The 21,467-nt window shown below is 48.9% G+C and overlaps 1 protein-coding gene across 1 annotated transcript; it reads right to left on the bottom strand.

Annotated features, from left to right (window-relative positions):
• Positions 1 to 87: 87 nt before the first annotated feature.
• SDCBP2 (syndecan binding protein 2) lies at positions 88 to 20,300 on the bottom strand. The gene is made up of 9 exons (XM_070382102.1): positions 19,032 to 20,300; positions 9,325 to 9,397; positions 8,598 to 8,667; positions 7,902 to 8,002; positions 3,635 to 3,793; positions 2,680 to 2,855; positions 2,429 to 2,600; positions 787 to 878; positions 88 to 582 (listed from the first exon to the last, which is right to left on the bottom strand). Exons 2-9 carry the CDS (start codon positions 9,376 to 9,378, stop codon positions 528 to 530), a joined length of 879 nt encoding a protein of 292 aa, XP_070238203.1. The 5' UTR covers positions 9,379 to 9,397; positions 19,032 to 20,300; the 3' UTR covers positions 88 to 527.
• Positions 20,301 to 21,467: the final 1,167 nt, after the last annotated feature.

Below are 21,467 nucleotides of genomic sequence, written 5' to 3'. Positions count from 1 at the left end.
ATGGGACTGAGGATTCTGGAATATCAATTACTTTCAAGGAAGGGATTTTATTTAAAATCAAATCTTTATTCAAAAGACAGTGAAGGGTTATAACTCTATACAGTTTGTGACAAAGAACAAGTAAAGGAAAAAGAAACAATTCTTAACCAAAAAAAAAAATGTATTTGTGTTCTCAAAACATGGAACTGTTTTACTGGTAGAGGCAAAAATTTGAAAGGGACCCAGCTGCAACTTTAGGAAGTGTTTAGCCGGCCTGCCGACGTGCCAAGCATTTAAATCAGCACAGAGAATGGCCGCCTGTGGGCCCTGTCCCGGCCTTAGCCCAGTTGAGTGGCTGAGACTCCAACGAGGCCAGTGTATGTAAATGACAGGCGCACAGGATGCCATGTCGCCCCGCCCGGAACACGCCCCCTTGAGAAGACCCCGCCCCCTGGAGACGGCCCCGCCCCCAGGCAGCACGCCTTCGCAGGCACAGACTTTCCCTTTCTGGCAGGAGGGTGACAGGGCTGAGCTGCTGTCCCGTGGCCTCAGACGTCAGGGATAGAGTGGTCCATGGTGTGGTGCAGCAGAGTCGGGGACAACCTAGATACAGCAACAAGGACATTCGCCAAAACTGGCAGCACCTTCTCCCCCTTCTCCCAAAAACCTGTGCCTCCCTTGCCTCACCCCAAGTTACCAGAAGGCGGTGGCCAGGAGGTGAGGAGAGGGGAGGGGGGGTTCCGCAGGGTGGGGGAGGGGGGCGGCCGGAGGAGAGGGGGGCCAGGGGGTGGGGGGGGTCAGCCTTACTTTTTGACCATGTGCTCGTAGATGACGGTGGGGATGATGGTCAGGGTGATGACGTTCCCGGCGGTGGCCAGAATCTCTGTGACTTCTTTGTCCTGGAGAAGAGGCGAGTGACAGTCACCTTGGGGGCCAGGGGCAACAATGAGGTACCTCTGTGAAGTGGTCAGCGTGTCCTTGCTGGAGTCCACCACTGACAGTGACGGTAGGGAATAGGTTGCCCCTTGAGTGAGGGTGGCAGGCCCCAGCTGAAGCAAGAATGTGGGCCTCCCATCTGAGGCTCTCTCAGTAAAATGGACTCACCTCTCCTATCCTCACCTCGAGGGCCTGTGTGGGCCTGACACCGAACAGCCTCACAGACATGACTTCCCCCAAAGAGCCCCGGGAATCCCACCAACCACACGAGTATGCCGTCTCCCAGGCCCCAGTCACACCGGGATTCTGACCCCAAAGCAGAAAGAGAACCACGCTGCAGTGGGGACAAGGGGGGACAGTAGGCACACCCACCCACCCTCTTCTCTGGGCTCCTGTCAGCCTGAGCCGAGGCCGTGGGGTACCTCTTCCTCTTACATCTTGTTGACCAGTAAAAAGAAAGGCCTGCAGAAGCTGTTCAGATCATGGGGAGAACAAGACATGAGAAGCACCTACACAGAGTGTGCCGTACAGCCCAAAGCCGAATGCTAAGGCACGAGACGAGCCTCTGGCCCTTACTTGGAGACCGTGACCTTTACTTTGCACAGATCTCCGACTTGGCTGTGTGTTTTCCTAGCTGTGCCAGGATCAATGGGAGAAGATATGCCAGATGCGACTAGATGGTCAGGCATAGGGGAGAAGATGTGTGACAGGAGTGACCTGGAGATGGCCCTTATGAGGGAGGGGGAGTGGCTCACAAGACTGTGTCATCTGTGGGGTGAGATGGCAAACCCCCCAGGCCACCTCCACCTGCCTGTGAGCCCCAAAGCCCTGGATGCTGGAGTGGGGGGGGACCCTCACTCTAAATCACAACTGGAATTAAGAACGGCTCTCAGTCCTGGTGGCATCAATCAGGATAAACCACTCTCGTTTTTCCAGGGACCAGAAGCCATGTGACTCAACCTCTTCTGGGGTCCATTCCCCGAAGGCACCCACCCTGTCCCCCAGTCTATGTCACAGCACTGGCCCTAGACCATTTGCTCCTTCTTGTATTTAAAGATAAAACTCACCACACACACACACTGTTGGGGAGAAGAAAGAGGTAGGAAATGGGCTTCTGAAGAGCCATTTCCTAAAATATTCCTATTAGTGAACGTGATCCAGGATACAAACAGAAATATCACACAGAATAGACCGTGCAGCCAGGAGCCCCTCACCCCCACCCCGGACACCCATTTCCTGACACACGTCATCACCACCACCACCACCACCTGTTGTCACACCTCTGGCCTTCATGAGTAAGTAACATCAGCGAGTATTTACTGAGCACTTAGTGTCTGCACTGTGCTCGGAGCTCTCGTACCTTTGTCTCATTGAATCCCTGCAGCAGCCTTAGGATGAGGATCTGAAGCTGGGGCGAGCGCAGCAGCCCACCCACAGACACGAACCTTCCCACCACCTCTCGATCTCCCAGTCCCTGAGGTCCTGGGATGGAGCCATGCTCCGCCTTGCTCACCTTCAGCCCGATGACGTTTTGCCCATTCACCTCACACACATAGTGGTTGGTGAGGAGCCCATTACGGGCCGCGGAACTCCCTTTGACCAAAGAGATGATCTTCCCCTTCTTGATGACGAAGCCGACGTGGCCTGTGCTGTCCTTGTGCATGGTGATGGTCCGCTGGAACGGCCTGGCAGGGAGGGACAGTGAGCTGGGCCTGGGACATAACCAAGGGCAGACAGACAGGCTCCTGGGACCCGGGTGCTCACCTGTCCCGAACGATTATGACAATCTTCTCAGCCGATGCCTTCTTCACCACCTGGTGGGCTTTGTCCGTGCTCCACCCAGCACAGTCGCGTCCATCAATCTGCAGAATCTGGTCCCCAAAGCGCAGCCCCACCAAGGATGCAGGGGTGTTGGCCTGGACCAGCTGCACGAAGATCCCCTGGAGGAGGTGAGCCCCGCATTCAGTTCCCCCAGCCCACCCTGAGCCCAGGCGCCTCCTCCTGCACTGCTGTTTGCCTCCTGATCTTCTCAGAGCCTGCTGGGCCCTGGGACCGCAGCTCTGTATAGCAACATACAGGGTACCCCATTTTCCTGGTGAGGAAACGGGCCACACAGCTAGGAAGCAACGGAGTCAGGAATTCAGGAGTTTTCCCGGTATCTCAGATGATAAAGAATCTGCCTGCAATGCAGGAGACTTGGTCAATCCCTGGCTTGGGAAGATCTTCTGGAGAAGGGCATGGCTACCCACTCCAGTATTCTTGCCTAGAGAATTCCTTAGACAGAGGAGCCTGGCGGGCTACAGTACATGAGATCGCAAAGAGTTGGACATGACTGAGCAACTAACGCTTTCAGGAATTCCAACTAGTGGCTGCATCCCCAGTCACCAGATTACAAGGCCTCTCAGACTGGCATCTAAACCAACACCCCCACACCCCTCACCTTCCACTGTCTTCAGAAAGCCTCCCAGAAGCCAGATCCCTCTGAGTGGGGAGCAAGGAGGCATGAAGTCCCAGGAAGGGCAAGTGGAGGGTCCCTGGCACAACCCAGAGCAAGCCCTAGTGCCTTATGGGAGGGGATGGAGAGGACGAGCTTGTCTAGGGCTCAGGTGAGCCTTGGCTCCCGCGGGCAGCTCGGGCCGCGGGCAGGCGCAGTCCAGCACGCGAGCTCTCTCTCTGCGTTCCGCGGGGCCCCTCCCCTCCCGCCTGACCCCAGCCCCACCTTGTCGATGGCCTGCAGCCGCAGCCCCGTCTTGCCACGCTCGTCCTTGCATAGGTGGATCTCGCGCACACCGGGCTTGATCTCCGCACGCAGCGCGCCCAGGTTGTTCCCGGACACCGGCGCCACCACCTGGCCCGGCGAGGGACCCGAGACCGCTGCCTGCAGACCACAGGGGAGCAGAGGTCAGCCAGCGCCGTGGGGCCTCGTGCCTCAAGGGTCCAGGCGTGGGAGCAGGGATTGGGAAAAGAGAACGGGGTGGACCCTGAGCTCCAGCCCACCGCAGACCACACACACCTCTTGCGGGCAGGAGGACACATGGCGCTATGAAGCCACTAGGGGGCGTCAAAATCCACACACCAAAAAAACACAGCCAGGAAAATAGAGACGGGAGGACAGGTATGTCTATAAAAGGGTCCTCATTTTCCAAGACAACTTGATGTCAGAAGAACGTTTTAAAATCCACTTAAAAATAAAAAAATTCACAGAAAATAGTGAACAATGAGGGGGTAAAGGAGCTCAAGCTGATTTCTGTCTTAAAAAAAATTATGTCAAAAGTATCAAGATGAGTGAATACTATCCCCGCCCCCCAAAAAAGATCTGGAACAAGGCAAAGATGTCCACTCCCACCACTACTGTTAAATACAGTAATGGAAGGACTAGCCAGATAATAAGGCAAGGGAAGGAAATAAAAGACATATAGATTGGAAGAGAAAACATAAAATGGTCCCTATTTTCAGATGAGATGATGCTTTACTAGAAAATTCCAAAGAATCTACAGATAAACTCCTAGAACTCATAAGTGAATTTAACAAGGTCACAGGACACAAGACCAATGCATACCAAAAAAATCAATTGTACTTCTATATACTCACAATGAATACGTGGAAACTGAAATTAAAAATACAATACCACTTACAATCGCTAAAAAAAAAAAAAAAAAGAAATAGGTGTGGAGCTAATAAAACATATACAGGAATTGTATGCTGGAAATGACAAAACATGGATAAAAGAGATCAAAGAAGTGAAGTGAAGTGAAATGAAAGTCGCTCAGTCGTGTCCGACTCCCATGGAATATACAGTCCATGGAATTCTCATCACATCATCATATATTTCTACGTTTAGATAAAAACGGAAATAACCTTAGTAGGATAGATATTAGTAGAAAATAGTGAAGTTATTAAAAAGAGAAATTTTGAGTACTCATTACTGTTTTTTTAATATAATGTATTGTGAGTTTGAAAGTGAAAGTCGCTCAGCCTGGTCTGACTCCTTTCACCCCATGGATGAATTCTCCAGGCCAGAATACTGGAGTGAGTAGCCTTTCCCTTCTCCAGGGGATGTTCCCAACCCAGGGATTGAACCCAGGCCTCCTGTATTGTAGGCAGATTCCTTACCAGCTGAGCCACAAAGGAAGCCCACAAATACTGGAGTGGGTAGCCTTTCTCTTCTCCAGCGGATCTTCCTGACCCAGAAATCAACCCGGGGTCTCCTGCATTGCAGGCAGATTCTTTACCAACTGAGCTATTGGAGAAGCCTAATCAATGGTCTAAATAAATAAAGAGATATTTTGTATTGATGGATCAGAAAAACTAGATGAAGCTGTCAACTGTCCACAAAGTGATATACATATTTAATGCATTTCCTATCACAGTCTCTATGTTTTGTAGATAGAAGCAAGGTTAATCTAAACTTCATGAAAACACAAAGGAACTAGAATAGCTAAAACTAGTCTGACAAAAAAGTAAAAAACAGGAGAAATCACTCTACCAGATTTCCAAACTTTCTATATAGCTACAGTAATCAAGATAGTGTGGTACTGGGGAGAGACAGACCTTTGGAGCAGAATAGAGAATATCCAGAAATAGCCTCACACAAGTAGAGGCAACTGCTTCTTAACAGAGGTGTGAGAACAATTTAGTGAAGACAGAAGAGTCTTCTTCTTCAACAAATGGCATGGGAGCAACTGAACATCCATAAGCAAAATATGAATCGTGACCTCATGCCTTATGCAAAGACTGACTCAAGTTCAATCATAAATTTAAACAAAAAGTATAAGAGTTTTAGAAGTAAAAGGGAAAATTTTTCAGAACCTAGAGCTCAGTCAAGTTTCTTAGGACACCAAGTCATGATCCACAAAGAAAAAAATCAATAAATTGAACCTCATCAAAATTGAAAACTTTTTGTTGTCCAATAAACTCTTTTAATACAATGAAAGGAGAAGTTACACAGCGGGAGAAAAATATTTACAAATCAAATGACAAAGGACTTTAGAATAAGGTCTCAAAAGTTGACTTAAAAAAATAATCCATTTAGAAAATAAGCAAAATATATGAAAACATTTTATCAAAAAGACTATACAGCTGGTAAATAACCACGTGAAAAGATGTTCAACATCACTAGCCATTGCTGCTGCTGCTGCTAAGTCACTTCAGTCGTGTCTGACTCTGTGCGACCCCATAGACGGCAGCCCACCAGGCTCCCCCGTCCCTGGGATTCTCCAGGCAAGAATACTGGAGTGGGTTGTCATTTCCTTCTCCATTAGGAAAGTGCAAATAAAAACCAGGATAAGGCATCACCACACACCTACCATGAGTAAAACTTAAAATAGTGATAATATCAAATGCTGGCAAAGATGTGCCAACAAAACACTCATGCGTTGTTGGCAGGAAAATAAAATAATACAGCCACTCTGAAAATTGTTTGGCAGTTTCTTTCTAAAAAAAATTAGCCATACATGTATTACACTACATAGGAATTGTACTCCTGGGCGTTTATCCCAGAGAAACGAAAACTTATGTCTGTACAAAAATCTGTACACAAACATCTGTAATATCTTAGTTTATAATAGACAAAAACTGGAAACAACCAAAATGTCCCTCGAGAGGTTAAACAAACTGAGCTATAGCCACACCATGGAACGCAATCCTGCAATAAAAAAGAATGAACTGTTGAAACAGGCGACAGCCTGGAAGGATCTCCAGGGCACAATGCTGAGTGGAAAGAGCCCATCTGAAAAGGTCACACACCATGTGACTTCACTTACATAACCTTCTAAAATGATAAAATTATAGGGACAAAAACATGCCAGTGACTGCCAAGGGGCTGAGGATGCTGAAGGGGAGGCTGGGCATGATCATAAAGGGGCAGCATGACACAGACTTCTGTGTGATGATGTAGTTCTGTATCTTGATTGTGCTGGTGGCTGCAGGTGATAAAAACACACAGAACCTTAGACGCATTGTACTGATGTAAAATGCCTGGTTTTGACATTATAGTAGTTACATAAAATGGAAAACTGAGTGAAGAGTACAAGGGACTTCTCTTGTCTTGGCAACTTCCTGACTGAATCTCCGATTATTTAAAAAGAAAAACTTAAAATAATTAAAAATTTTAATTATGAAAGTGCATTATCTGTCGTTTTTTTTTTTTTCCATCAAATTTAGGTTGTCTGGGCTATTGACCAAAGAGAGATCAATCAATGGATTAAAACTGGACAATGTGACCTACTTTGCTTCCTGTGTGTGCTCCCCTACATGACTGTCAAGGGCGTCATTTTGGAAAACCACTCCAGGGTGTCACCAGCTTTGCTCAGGATCCTACATGTCCTCATCCTTGCTGATTTCTCCTGTGAAATCCTCATTTGTCAGTGTGGCAGCTCTCATCGTCACTTCTATCAATTTCATGAAATCCCACAGCATTACCAAGATTTGTATTTGCACTTTGCAGTCGATTTGCACTGGACCAGCACAATGAACCAACCAGGAATGTTGAAGCTGATGGGTAGACAGTTTTGGGACTGATTCTATAAGTGAATATATTTTCAGGAGTGAATATTTCTATGTTATGATTTTTTTTTTTTTTTTTGCTCCCTGAAGTCATAGAGAGCAAGAGTTAAGCATTTTTTCATTTGGGGACTTGGGGCTGACAAGCTCCTCCTCACAGGTTCTGCCTAACCATGCAGCTGCTCCCAAGTCACAGGCACCCCCTCATTAGAAGCACCCAGGCTCATGCCAGGTTTAATGTCCTCCCTTCTCATCTAGCAGGCTCAGGCCAGCAGGTCAGAGGTCAAAGGGCAGGCAGTGGCCCTCTAGCCCCAAGGCCTGCAGGAAACCATGAAACCCCACGGCACTTCTCATGAAGGTTCAAAATGAAACGTGTCATCAAGAAACAGAGCCTCAGGGATGCTACAGAGAGAGGAGATTCAAATCTGTTTAAATGGCAAGACCGAGGAAGGAGGGCCCGCATCAGGCAAGAGACAAATACCTACACTGGCACTTTCTGGAGTCTGAGGCAGGCTCTGCTGGACTTCTTGGCTGGAGAGGGAAAGACCCATATAGTTTTCCAATTCTGCCAGGTTAGGATACAAAACTGGTGGGAAGGGAAGGGGAAGAAGAGAAAGATGTTATTCTGGCCATGAGCTTGGCCACACCTGCCTGGCTCCCAAGTGATCACTCATCTTTGTTAAGAAACAAAAGGGTCCGTGATGCTGTTTACTCCCAAGAATGCAGTATATTCTTGAGATGGCTCTGCAGCCCTGGGAACACTTGCTGGCAATGTGGGTCCTCCCCTCAGATGGTCTGGGAGCAGCCTCGGACACAGAGCCCCTCACGGATCACTTTGGTGTTCAGCTCAGTTACCTTTATTTGGCACCAGCCGACCCAAAGGCAGCTCTGGGAAACTGCACGGTGAGGAGAGGGGTTGGGCCTGAGCTCACCAGTCAAGATAGCCAGAGCAGCCCCAGGGCCACTGCATACATCCTGGTCTCCTTATGCAGCCTTCCTCGGTGGCCCTAAGTCAGGGATGTCAGGCCCCTCACAAGGTCACAGCTTTTCAGCGTCCCCCTCAAAGTAGAGGGGACAACTGTACACAGTGCCCATGGCTCGGTGGCAGGCAAGAGGCAGGCTCTCGGAAATGGCCAGCAGAAGTCACTCTCGGCCGGAAGCACCCCATCCCCATCACTCACGTGGAGGTTGGGAGTCCCCTTTTCCCCGTACTGGCAGAGCAGGCATCCTGGGTACGGCTTTGGCCTGGGCCTGGGAATGGAAGGGGAGTGCCGCTCAGCTGTGGTCAGAACCCCAGAGCCCTTGGAGCTTGGGGCTCCCTGAGGCTGGGGGTCAGGGCGATAGGTATGCTCGTGGCCTGAGTGGGTATCCAACCCTTCAATAAATGTGGCTTCGCACACCTCCATGCCTCAGGAGGGAGGTTCTCCCAAGGGCCTGCAACCCACTGAATGTCACAACTCATTTACTACCTGCAGTGGCCAAGGTAATTATCAGTCAAAAAGCCCCCAGTTCTCAAAACCCACTAAGACCTCATGTAGGATGGAAGGAGGAAAGGGCTTCTGGGGGCTGAGTAGGCCAAACACCACGGCCACAGGGTTTACCCTGGAAGCTTGCCCTAGGGCATGGGGTCTGCACGAACCCCAGTGGAGGAAGCACTGGGACCGAGCGGGCACCAGACATAGGCCTGTCTGCAGCTGCTTGTCTTCTCCACCTGCTGTGATCCCACTGCCTTGGCCTCTGAACACCTGCTCTGCCCAGCAGGCCCCGCACTGGGGACCCGCATGCCTTGGGGCCAATAAGGAACTCCCAGGGGCCTCCAACCTTGATCCAAGACAAGCCTCCCTTAGCTACCCTGGAGTAATCCCGAAGCCTCAGCAGGGGACCCAGGCTAATAGCCTGGCAGTTTACCTGCATGGCCTGGTCCACCTTCAGGTCCTCCAGAGATGGGTACAGGGTGGCCATGGCTGCTCCTTGGAACACCCTGCAGGGCACAACAGAGCCGGGTGCTGAGGGGTGAGCGGAGGCACAGACACGTGCCACCCAGCACTCTCAGGATGAGAAAGACGTCAGGAAGGGTAGTATTATTATTATACTACTATTACATGATTATATATAATACATATTATATATATCATATATAACATATATTGTTATATATTATATATTCTATTATTATATACTTATACATTATATAATAATATAATATATTATACCAGTTATATAATAGGTATTATTATCCCCATTTTAGAAATGCAGGAGCTGGGATTGAGCCAGAGTCTGGTTCCCAAGCCCATGTTCTCCACTCCTACAAAATCCCACCCCACCGTGTTCAGCTGACTCTGGGCTTTAGAACCTGGACCCAGGGGTCACCCAGGACATGCTCACCAGGCAAAGTAGGACTGGGGAATCATGTCCTTCCCTGCCATGTTTCAAAGGTCAGAAAGCCTTACAAGATCTTATCGCTCAAGACCTAAACCTGGTCCAGTTGGTGCAGAGTGAGCACCTACTGTATACCCGGCCAGCATTAGGGGTTTGTGCAGCATCTTCCCACAACTACTTGGGGCTCAGTCCAGTGTCAAGCGGTTGGGGACTTCATATTAAAACAGGCAGCAGGCACCTTATAATTCCTCCCCTGCCCCCCCACACCCCTCTCCATCTCTGGGCATTTGAGCCCCTACTGCCATTTCCGGCTTCACTGGTGAGTCTTGATCTTGATCATGATGAAGGCCAATGGAAACTCTTAAAAACATGCACACAAACTGTAAGAGTAAGAGTTTATATGCTCAGCAGAGTATTGTTCATAGGGATAAAGAAATGATGGGGGACCATAAACATTTATTAAAAACCTTCCTACCTATCGGGGGGAGAACCAGAAGGACCTTGGAGCAAGGTACCCAAAGAAATTCAAAGAAATTACCCGCAGAAAAGCTTTATTTCCTCCCTAGATGAAATGTGAGCAAGGAGCAGTTTGTCCTTCTGGATTCTTCACCATTTACCCACTAACACACTGGCTCTCTCACATCTACTGGCCTTTGCTGGGCCAGTCCTCGTCAGCTGGAAGCTCCTACACCACCCTCCCGCCCTGGCTCCTGAGACAGTGAGGTCACCGCTGCCCCCACCCAGGGCCCTGCCCTCAGCAGGGACTGCGGACCGGCCTCCGGTCCCGGGCTCTTCAGTTGTCCTCAGTGTGTCTTCCCACCTGACCTGCAGTTCCTGGCGATCCAGGGGGTCCTATTCACTGCACTGGGCCCACATTCCTGGACCAGGTCCAGAATCTCTGGGCATCTCGCCGGAGTGATCCCCAGGGGTCAAGGTCATCTTCCTCCATGACTCTTCCTTGTCCTTCCTCTGCACCTGCTGCCTTGACACTTATCAACTTGAAGCCTCCCCAACGACCCCGTACACACACCATCCCTTCTAGTCTGCCATCACACCCTATTATCCCCACATCCCATCACTAATCCTCACGCTGTCCTCCTTCATCTCCCCGCTCTTCTGCAGGAATCACAACATCTCCAGTGAGTCAACTCAACTGCTGTTCTCCAGCCAACAGGTCCTTTCTGTGTGAGCCTGGAATGCCATGCCACTGATTAAAGCACCCCTAGTGGCTCCGCCACTCTCAGAATCCAGTCCACATGCCCTTTACGATTCCTCCAGAGATTGGAACCAGTGGCTCACAGGCCAGATGCAAACAGATGTTGTTTGACCTTGCCAAGGACTTTATACATTCAAAGTTAAAAGCTTAAATGCAGAACTCGAGACTCGGCACTTAATAATCTAGCTTCACACTGCTCCTGAAAAACAGGACACTCTAGCAACCCTGGACCACCGCTGAGTGGCTACATCTGAGTCGCAGCCAACTCCCGGGCGCCCCAGACCCCCTCAGCCTCTGTTGTCTCTTACATCAAGACCGATTTACTCATTGGCCCTGAGTCCCAATAGACATTTGCTTGCACCCCCTGCCTTATTCTCCCACTTTCTTTCTTTCTACATGTCTTTCTCCCAACCGGCACCCTCAGCTTCAGCCACAATGAGCTACTTTTAGATCCTTGAATTAACTGAACTTCCTCGTGTCCCCAGGCCTTTGTGTGTATTATTATGCCCTCTGTCTGGCATACCTTTCTACCCACTCTGCTCCCCACCTGGCTAACTTCCAATTATTTTCTGTGTTCCATATCAGAGGGCTCTTCAGGAAACTTGCCTTGATTTGTGCTCCCCCTGCCCCACACTCGCCTCCTCTCCCAGCTCATGTTCTTAGTCTGTTGATCATTCACTACTCTGAAGCTGCCTCTTGATCTACCTATTGGGAGTTCCAAATGGGCAGAAACTGGACCTTCTAATTTATTGTGGACATCAACCAGCCCCTAGCGTGGACATCAACTCAATATTTCCAGAAGCAATGCATTCCGCCTGGGCTTCCACGTTTCTCCTTGTAGAGTAAAGTGCTAATGTCCTATGAACGTGCACCTTCCTAGGATGGAAGATGTGAGGGCCCAAACAGGCTTTGTTTGCCTTTCACTGGCTTGTTTTTTCTGTTTTCGTTTGAGTTAGTGTCAACATTTTAAAATCTGGAAATATAGAATTCTCCACTTCTATCTTGTATAGGAAAAAAAAACACAAAATACTTGGCAATGCAAGAGCAGGAATCATACACAAGCAACACTCAGCCAGGCCGGAGTCACAGCCTGCCCTTAGATGAGGTTGCACACACCTCTTGTTTCCCAAAGTACCCATCCAGCTGGCTCACACTGCCCGCTTGGTTCCTGGGGGCAGGCAGTTCCAGATCTTTGCCCTCACCTGGTCTTTGGGGCAGAAATGACCATCTTAAGGAGACAGGGATGGTCCAATGGGGAGAGGGAGCCTGGCTCTGACCTGCTTTAAATCAGCTGAGGGGAGAGGCCCCTTCGCCTGTGGTCTTCCCTTCTGTGCACACACTCCAGGAGACTTGGATCTTGGGACAGTCCTCAGAAGGTACCACCCATCAAAAACACGCCCTGGATCACACATGAGCTACAGATGTGAAAATAAGAGGCATCCCTGCCCTGCTTTTTCAAACACTGAAGTAGCAGAGCTTTTATATCTGTAGCAGCTGCCATCTGGGCAAGCAGAATCTGAGATCCACTTCCTGGAGATCCTTTCCAGGCTGGAATCACACAACCCATCCTCCGGGTCTGAGACACTTTCACCACTGCCACCTTCTCTGGGTCTCAACCAAGGTTAGGGATCTGGGTGGAATCAAGAGGCAGGAGTTTCCCTGCCTTTTAGCAATTCACAATATAGTGGGGAATGGCTCCCTGCCAGGAAATATGCATATCTCAATTATCCATCTACTCATTCACACTACTTGAGTGTCCATTGTGTGCCAGCGACCTTGGACCTGTTTGTTATGCAGATCCCTCTGCTTGGCATACCACCCTTCTCTGCATAGCCTTTCAAGCCTTTGAAGACTCAGCTCAAATGCAAGTTCTCCGCTTGGCTTTTTCAGGCCGTGGGACCCCTGGCTAGTTGGCTAGGTCTTCCTGTGTTCCCAAACTGACTGGTACTGCGCCTACTCTCAAGTTATTTATCATATTATACGATTACTATCTGGGTATCCCTTCATTCTGAACTCCATCTCAGAATGCCAGGGACTATGTCCTGTTCATCACCCTACACCTCCCCACTGAAACAGCACCCAGCACACAGATGCCGACAAAAATTGCTATTTGACTGAATAGATAAGTGGTTTTCCAAGAAACAGACTGGAAATTTGTGTGGGCATTCTTGGATGTCACAAGACTGAGGGGACACTAGCATTTAGGAAGCAGGGAGTAGTGACCAGGACCTTTTGTAATGCACAGAACAGCTCATCACAACAAACTGTCCCACACAAGTTTCCAATATCCCACCAATCTTAATTGAAGCAACAACAAAAAAAAACCTGTTTATAACCTGTTTTATATACAAATACAATGAAACTTTACCTGGTTTTAATATACAATATATCATCCAGAAATGTATACACCAGCTTATCTGAGGAAGTTATTCTTGGTTTTGTTCACCATTCTGAAAAATCATTGTCAATTCTCCACAACGCAGGTAGGTTACCAGAACACACTCGTGTGTGTCTGTGTCTGTAGCTGTCATAGTCACTCCACGCCTGTATACAGATACATTTAAGCTTTGACTCAAAATGCCAAATATAAACTTTGGCAAAATTCAGCTGAATACTATCTATTAAATCCAAGGTGGCCCTAGTGGCAAAGAATCTGTCTGCCAATGCAGGAGACTGCCTACAAGCAGATGATCCTGGTTGGATCCCTGGGTCGGGAAGATCTCCTGGAGGAGGAAATGTCAACCCACTCCAGCATTCTTGCTGGGGGAATCCCATGGACAGAGGAGCCTGGCGGGCTACAGGCCATGGGGTCCCAGAGAGTGGGACACGACTGAGCATCTGAGCACACAAATCCAAACTCCCTCGTTTTAAGTTAGGTACAAGCGTGATCTGGTGTAACCCAGTCTGAGCTTTTACATAGTGAAGTGCATATTCCTTTATTATAAACTATTTTCATTGCCCTCATTTCTCCTTTACAGTGCAGACAGGGCAACATGCTGTTTTGCGGGGTTTTTTTCAACTTGTTGCTGTTCAGTCACTCAGTCACGTCCGACTCTTCCCAACTCCATGGACTGTAGCGTAGGGCTTCCCAGGTGGCGCTAGTGGTAAAGAACCTGCTTGCCAGTGCAGGAGGCGTGAGAGACATGGGTTCAATTCCTGGGTCAAGAAGACTCACTGAAGTAGGAAACAGCAACCCACTCCAGTATTCTTGCCTGGGAAATCCCATGAGCAGAGGAGCCTGGCAGGATACAGTCCATAGGGTCACAAAGAGTTGGACACGATCGAAGTGACTTAGCACAGACTGCAGCATGCCGGGCTTCCCTGTCCTTCACTATTTCCCAGATTTTGCTCAAACGCGTGTCCATTGAGTCGATGATGCCATTCAACCATCTCATCCTCTGTCGGCCCCTTCTCCTCTTGCCCTCAGTCTTTCCCAGCATCAGGGTCTTTTCCAATGAGTAGCTCTTCACATCAGGTGGCCAAAGTAGTCAGCTTCAGCATCAGTCCTTCCAATGAATATTCAGGGTTGATTTCCTTTAGGATTGACAGGTTTGATCGCTGCTATCCAAGGGACTCTCAAGAGTCTTCTCTAGCACCACAGTTCAAAAGTGTCAGTTCTTCAGTGTTCAGACTTCTTTATGGTCCAACTCTCACATCTCTACATGACTAGTAGAAAAACCATAGCTTTGACTAGACGGACCTTTGTCAGCAAAGTGATGTCCCTGCTTTTTAATTCCTCTGCCTTTTCTTAATCCAGCTTGTACATCTGGAAATTCTCAGTTCACATACTGTTGAAGCCTAGCTTGAAGGATTTTGAGCTTACTGTGCTAGCGTGTGAAATGAGTGCAACTGTGCAGTGGTTTGAACATTCTTTGGTATTGCCCTTCTTTAGGATTGCAATGAAAACTGAACTTTTCCAGTCCTGTGGCCATTGTTGAGTTTTTCCACATTTGCAGGCATATCAGTGCAGCACTTTAACAGCATCACCTTTTAGGATTTGAAATAGCTCAGCTGGAATTTCATCACCTACATTAGTTTTGTTCACAGCAATGCCCCGTAAGGAGGTGGGGGTGAAAAGCCGCTCTGGACAAAACTACCCCCTCCCTCAGCCTCAATTTCCTGCTTTTTGGAAGCAGCCAGGCACACAACTCCGTGAACAGGGGGACCGGAGAAAGCACCACAGGTCCCTAGGGCTTGTTTCCTAATCTGTCCAACGATCGCTGATCGAAGATCTCCAAAAGACTCCCATTCTGACCCTCTTGTAGCTCCGAACTTTGCTCGGAATAAGAGGCGACCTCCCCTGGTTGCTATGGGTTACAGCAAAGACTCCGCCAGGCCGCTAGGGCGCGCTGCGGCGGCTAGAGCGCATGCGTCTAATCCATCCGGGGCTGCGCACGGCTACACGCCGTTCCCAGGGTGCTCCGCGGTTGTGGGTGGAAAATGGCAGCCTCCTCTGTGGGTTGTTGGTCCGGTGGGATCCTAGCATCCCTCCGGCCTCTTGCTTTTTCCAGGCGCTCGTGGCTGGCACCCACATCCATACACACACACAAAATCAGGTAGAGCATCAGAATAAGGGATTTAAAGGCTCAATCGGGCTCCGCATCGCCTCTTACCGGTGTGGAAGCTACGCGGATCAAATTGCGCTTTCAATGGGAATGTCTCCCTACACTCCACACACCCCTGAGCCTGAGTCCATTAACGGCTTCCCGAAGGAGAGCGGGTGCGGCTGAACCCTCCCCTGACTGATAGGATTCCGTTCTGAGGCAGCTGTGGGAGGGAGGAGGGCAAAGTTGACACGCCTGCGCTCCGGGCTGCCTGTTGCTCCTTAGGAAGAGGAAGCTCCAGCGCTCCCGTAGGTTTCGGAAGCACCTTGGATCCCCGAGTATTTCCCACCCATTGAGACGTCACCTTCCCAAGTTTCTTGTCCTGCCCTGACTTCCCGTCCTGGTGCTCCGCCCCAGGAAGATTCACCCTAGGATCCCACCCGAGAATGAGGGCCTGCCACTCGGGGTGAGGGTCTTGGGCTTGGCCTGGCAGATCACTTCCCACAGCAAAACGACCCGCTGCTCGTTTTTAGAGATTCGGGGAGTTGGGTCTGTGGGGTGCAGGATAAAAGCCTGGGGCAAGGGGGAAGGCCTCCCGGAGGAAGCCAGGGGACACAGACTGGACTGTGAAGAATAGAGGTTCCAGAGGAGGAGAATGGAGTATGTTACTCCAGAGATGGGAGGCCCAGACCCAGGAGTCCAGCCGCCTTCCAGATCTTTACTGCCTCCCGCTGGTTGAAACTCATTTTTCCCAGCTTTGCTGCCACTCTACAGTGACCCCACCAAATGCACCCCATGGTCGGAGCCAGAAACCTGGGAGTTAGCCTTGACTCCTGCCCTCCAGCCTACCCATTTCCTGCCCTCAGAGTAAAATCTCCGACTTCAACTTGATATTCAAATCTCCCTGACCTGACTCCAGGTACCTTCTCCACTGACTCCTGATAACCTCACTCTTGTGCACTTACCCTGCATCTCATTCATTCCAGACTCCTGTTGATCGTAACTCACCCTGCTAGTTCAGCCTCTGTGCTTTTACAGATGCTGTTCCCGCTGTCTTGAATGCCATTCACATCTCCCCCGCCCCCACCACTTTGTTCATCTGGTGAACTCATTTTACCCCCAAATTCCCCAAACCAAACACAAATAAGCGTCTCCCTTTTCTAAACCACAGAATCTCATATTCATTCCACTAGTAATCTCATCATTCATTCCACTAGTGTTTTTAAGCACCTACTGTGAGCAAGGTCTGCATTTCCTAAGTTGGATTTCCACTACTCTGTATTTGTTTGCCTGTCTCCCTCTCTGGTGAGGAATGTTGCTCATTTCTGAAGCCCTAGTGTGCCCACTCCCTGGCACACAGCAAGGGTCCAATTACTGTTTCTTGAAACGGAAAAGCAGACCCAAGGGGAAGACAAAAAGTTCCAAAAAGACCTTTGAAGAAAAACCCTGGGCCTAGAAAGGGAGATAAAACAGTGCCCTGATGAGGTAGATGGAAAGGCGGGCTCCTGCAATGACACTGGAAGAGTTTGCTCAATATGATGCTGCTGATTTCCTACAATTAACTGGCTCCTATGAGAGGAAAGAACCCATCTAACCTAGCTCACCCAGAGAAATGTTCTCCCACTGCATTTTCCACGATTTCCATCCCTGAGCTTCTGTACTTTGTGGTATTCTGAGTGGTAGCAACTCCCACAACTTAGCAGCAATCAGGTTCTCAGAGACCAGCAGGGCTGAAAAGGGGTCACCAGCCCCCATCTTTGGGCTTTGAAATGAGAACACTTTGTTCCAAAGAGCTGACACTAAGGGACGCCCACTTGTTCCTGTGGACAACTCATCCATCCTTTAGAAGACAGTGTGCAGGAGGGAAGCGTGGGTTAGAGTGTCAGAGGAATAGCTCCTGGAAGGCCAAATTAGCCCAGGGATGTGGTGAGTTGGAAAAGAAGAGGCTGTTGCTAGGCCACCAGCTTATACCCTCCTCCCTCCCTCAGGCTGTACTGCCTGCTGGAGAAAAACTGTGAACTTCTTTCAAGGAGTGCAGATGCTTCTGAACCCAGGCACAGGAGAGGCAGAATGAGAGCAAGGACCTCGGAGGCAGGCAGGATGGGTTCAGACTGATGTGCTCTGGCTGGAGAGCAAGCACGGACAAGTCTCTCCTGCATGTCATTTCTTCCTTTGTAATATGAATAACAATACTTGCATCACAGAGTTGTTGTGGAGGTTAGATTCTTGAGATGTGTACAGAAAGTACTACCACAATAAAGGGCACGCAGTAATCGTTAGCTGTTGTTCATTCAGTACATTCACTTAGTAGCACCTAAGTCCCAGTACTGTTCTAAGTACCGGTAATAAGGCAGGGAACAAAAGAAAACCCCGTCTTTGAATGTCACCTGGCTGGATAAAGAAGTGTTAGTCAGGTGAGTAGGGAAGTGATAGGGAGTGGAGGATAGAGCCTGGGAGCCCAGGAGGCTCACTGCTGAGGGTGGGGGCCACAAGTGGCCTAAATGGGGAAGGAAAAGCAGTGAGGCTTAGGGCACAGCCACTGCAGTGGCCCTAAGGTGAGTGCCTGTTCTGTTTGGGGAACGTCTGACCAATGACACTGAAGTCAGTCGTTCAGAGGGGAAGTAGTAGGACAGAGCGTGGAGAGGTGGTGAGACAGACTAGATCCTTTACGGCCTGAGGGTCGTGCTGAGGGCTTGGCATAGACTCTTGTGAGATGGGAGCCAGCCACTGGAGAATTTTGAGCAGCAGAATGACATGGTCGGACTTTGATTTGGAAGATAGAAGAGGGAGCGCGAGTGAACAGAGAGCCCGGGCTACAGGTGGTGGCGGTACAGTTGTTAGTAGTTTGGACCACCATGTGTACAACAGCCCATGCAGTGCCTGCCCAGCACATAGCAGCCCTGTCTTAAGCACCATTTTCTGAGGCTAGCTGTGTGGAGGCATGCTCCTTTTATCCATGACCTCATTCAGTTTCCCCAACTGTGTGGGAGTCCCCACAGGAGGAAACCGGTTCTTGGGTCAGGCCACTGGCCCATGCCCCCAGCAGGTTCTCCTTCCTTGGTAGGGAGCTTGTTGATGGAAACAGCTTCAGGCAGAGAAGTGAGTAACAGAAACTGAAGCCTGCATTCAGTTTCTTGCAGAGGTTGCTCTGGTTTTCCAGGGGTCCATTGTGAGGAACAAAGTGTGGGTCCCATCCCTGTGATCACTGTCCCAGGCAGTCAGAAGGAGCCTGGATGGAGCCCTAGTGATGTCTGGATAAAGATCACCTACCCTTGAACCTGGCCCAGGGCTGGGCTCAGAAGAAGAAGCCCCTCTTCCAAAGTTTACATTTCACTGCCAGAGAGAAGCACCTTGAGAGGAAAAGGCCTGGAAGTCCCAGAAGGGTCGAAACAGGGAAAGAGGAAGACAGGTGAGAGCAGGTGTCCTCTTTGCCCCCTCCAACCCCCCTGCCAAGGGGCCCTGCGCCCAGCTCTTACCTGTAGTCAGGTGCTGCTGCTCGTCCTTCTCCAGCCGCTGCTGACGGACTATGGTCCCTCCCTGGAAGGTGGTGGCCCTTGTCCCAGCTGGGTTCCGGCTCCCTGGTCAGCTGACTCACCTGGGCCTGGAATGGGCCCAAGTACGTCCCTGCAGCTGGGTCAACCTGCCCGAGGTCAGCAGGTTCAGAGGAGGGCTTTGGCCTTAGTCTGGATGTAGAAATGGGGCTAGGGGCTCACAGCTCCTGTGGGGAGGGGTATGAACCAGACTTCTTGACCTTGAGGAAATCAGACTTGGATAGGACACCTACTCCTCTAAACATGAAGGCAGTTTGATGGGTCTTTAAAAATGGCCATACCTTGTGACCTAGCAATTCCTCTTCTGGGGATTCGTCATAAGAAAATAAGTAGGATGGGGTCTCAGGGCCCATCACTGTTTTCTTATAGTAGGGAAATCTAGAAATCTCCAAATGCCCATCACAGACATCACAGGGTCAGTTAAATAAGGCGTCTTTGGAAGATCAGAAAGCCATCAATGTCATTTACAGAAGCAATGAGGCGTCCTGTATTACATCCTGTAATACAGAGTCTGTATTCTTGGCTGCTATACCACATCACTACACAAAGATAAACGCAAAGTTCTAAAAAGATGGTGATTAAGAAAAAACAAGGATTAAGTGTGTTTTTCTTATCAGTATTGTTTTAGTTAGAGGAGTTTGAAATATGTTTTATAACTTTTTTTCTCATCAAAATTACTGCTTCCATTTTTCATTGCCTATTTTAGTAAATGTGATCAGTAGTCACCTAGTAACACAAATGAGAAAACTTAGACACATCTAAGATCTCTACTTCTTTTATACTTCCTACATCTAAATCAGTGGCCAAATCTTATGGTGCATGTATGAGTGGTGAAAAGAGCTTTATTTTTTCTTTTTTTTTTGGCTTATTTTGTAAGGTTTTTATTTTTTCACCTTTTTATTTTGTATTGGAATATAGCTGATTGACAGTGTTGTGATGGCTTTGGGTACACAGTGGAGTGACTCAGCTGTACACGCACATATGGCTGTTCTCCTCCCAGCTCCTCTTCCATCCAGGCCACGTGGCAGTGAGCAGAGTTCCCCGCGCTGTGCAGTGTGTACTTGTTGGCTATCCATTTCAAATGTAGCAGTGTGTGCATGTCAATCCTGGGGCTCCCTGGCTGTCCGCTCCCTGAATTCTTCCCTTCTGGTAACCGTGGGTTTGTTCTCTTATGAGTCAAAACAGCTTTAATTTACTATGGACCTACAACCACAAACCGTGCAAACTCAGAAAAGGCAAAATTATTAAAGAACCAAAAATAAAACCAAAAAATTCAGTAATCCTCTCAACAGTATCCCTGTTTTTAACATAATAAATAGTATATACTTATATAACTTAATTATATAAATATATAACATTTATAATTTTCATATATATTTATAAATAAAATACAAAATATGGTCTCATTTTTTTTTTTTAAGTCATGAGGAAATGTTCTGGCAACATATCGAAAAAAAATCAATATTATGACATCCATCTTGTGTTTGGTTTTCATTTTTTAAAAAGTAAATATGCACGGAAAACTGTCTGGGTGGTCATATCCTAAAACACTGGAAATTCAGATGGTGGGATTGTGGGGATAGGCTTTGATTTGTATTTCTGTGTCTGTTTCAAAGTGATGGGGTTTTCTTTTGAAGTTAGTTTTTGCTTTGCATGTTTATGATTTTTGTAAGGGGTGATCAAATTAAGGTTAATTGTTTTAAAAAGAAATTTAGATGAATTATCTCCAGGAAGGAGAACTAAGGGGCTCAATGCTGAGGCGGGAGGGGATTTTTTTTGTAATAGCACACTTTTTGTGCCTTTTAAATTTTGAAAAAATTTAATGTATTTGACCATCCCCCCAAATAATCATGTAAAATAGACAGAAAGCAGGGAAGAATTTAGCTGAGGTCCTGGTGGGTTGGGTGGTACAGAGGTGACCGTCACACCTGGTGCCTGGGGAGGGCCGGCCCCCATGTGCTGGGCAGTCCTGGGAGGAATGATGCAGGGCAGCCGCCCAGGGTGGGGTGAATGTCAGGGTGGCTCAGCAGGCCGGGCAGGCCCACGTCACAGTCCCTGTGAGGAGCCTGGACAGAGGGGCACTGGGGCATCAGATCCTGGCTGGGGCCCAGAAAATGTTCAGCCCATGGAGGAGACACTGCCAGCCTCAGGGGCTTATAGCCAAGAGCCCCACACTGAAGACCAAAGCAGGAAACAGGAACAACAGCAAGGATGCAGGGCATAAAGACCCTACCGTGGGCGCTTCACAGCCATTACTTCAGTGGCTCCTGCCATCCCTGCAGAGCAGGGTAAGAGGCAAAGTCCCTCTCGAGTGACGCAGCTGCAGAGAGGCTCCAAGGTCCTTTTTTCCCTTCTATGAGA

This window comes from Bos mutus, chromosome 13 (assembly GCF_027580195.1).
Source record: "Bos mutus isolate GX-2022 chromosome 13, NWIPB_WYAK_1.1, whole genome shotgun sequence".
NCBI lineage: Eukaryota > Metazoa > Chordata > Mammalia > Artiodactyla > Bovidae > Bos > Bos mutus.
The sequence above is the reverse complement of the archived record's forward strand: the minus strand, read 5'-3'. Positions and strand labels throughout refer to the sequence as shown.

Bases quoted from the DNA above. Each gene is read 5' to 3' on its own strand.
- SDCBP2 (XM_070382102.1), bottom strand. From the start codon at position 9,378: ATGGCCACCCTGTACCCATCTCTGGAGGACCTGAAGGTGGACCAGGCC. The intron at 8,668-9,324 runs GTAAACTGCCAG...TTCCATTCCCAG, and splicing joins AGGTGGACCAGGCCATGCAG to GCCCAGGCCAAAGCCGTACC. The intron at 2,601-2,679 runs GTGAGCACCCGG...CCTCCCTGCCAG, and splicing joins GTCATAATCGTTCGGGACAG to GCCGTTCCAGCGGACCATCA.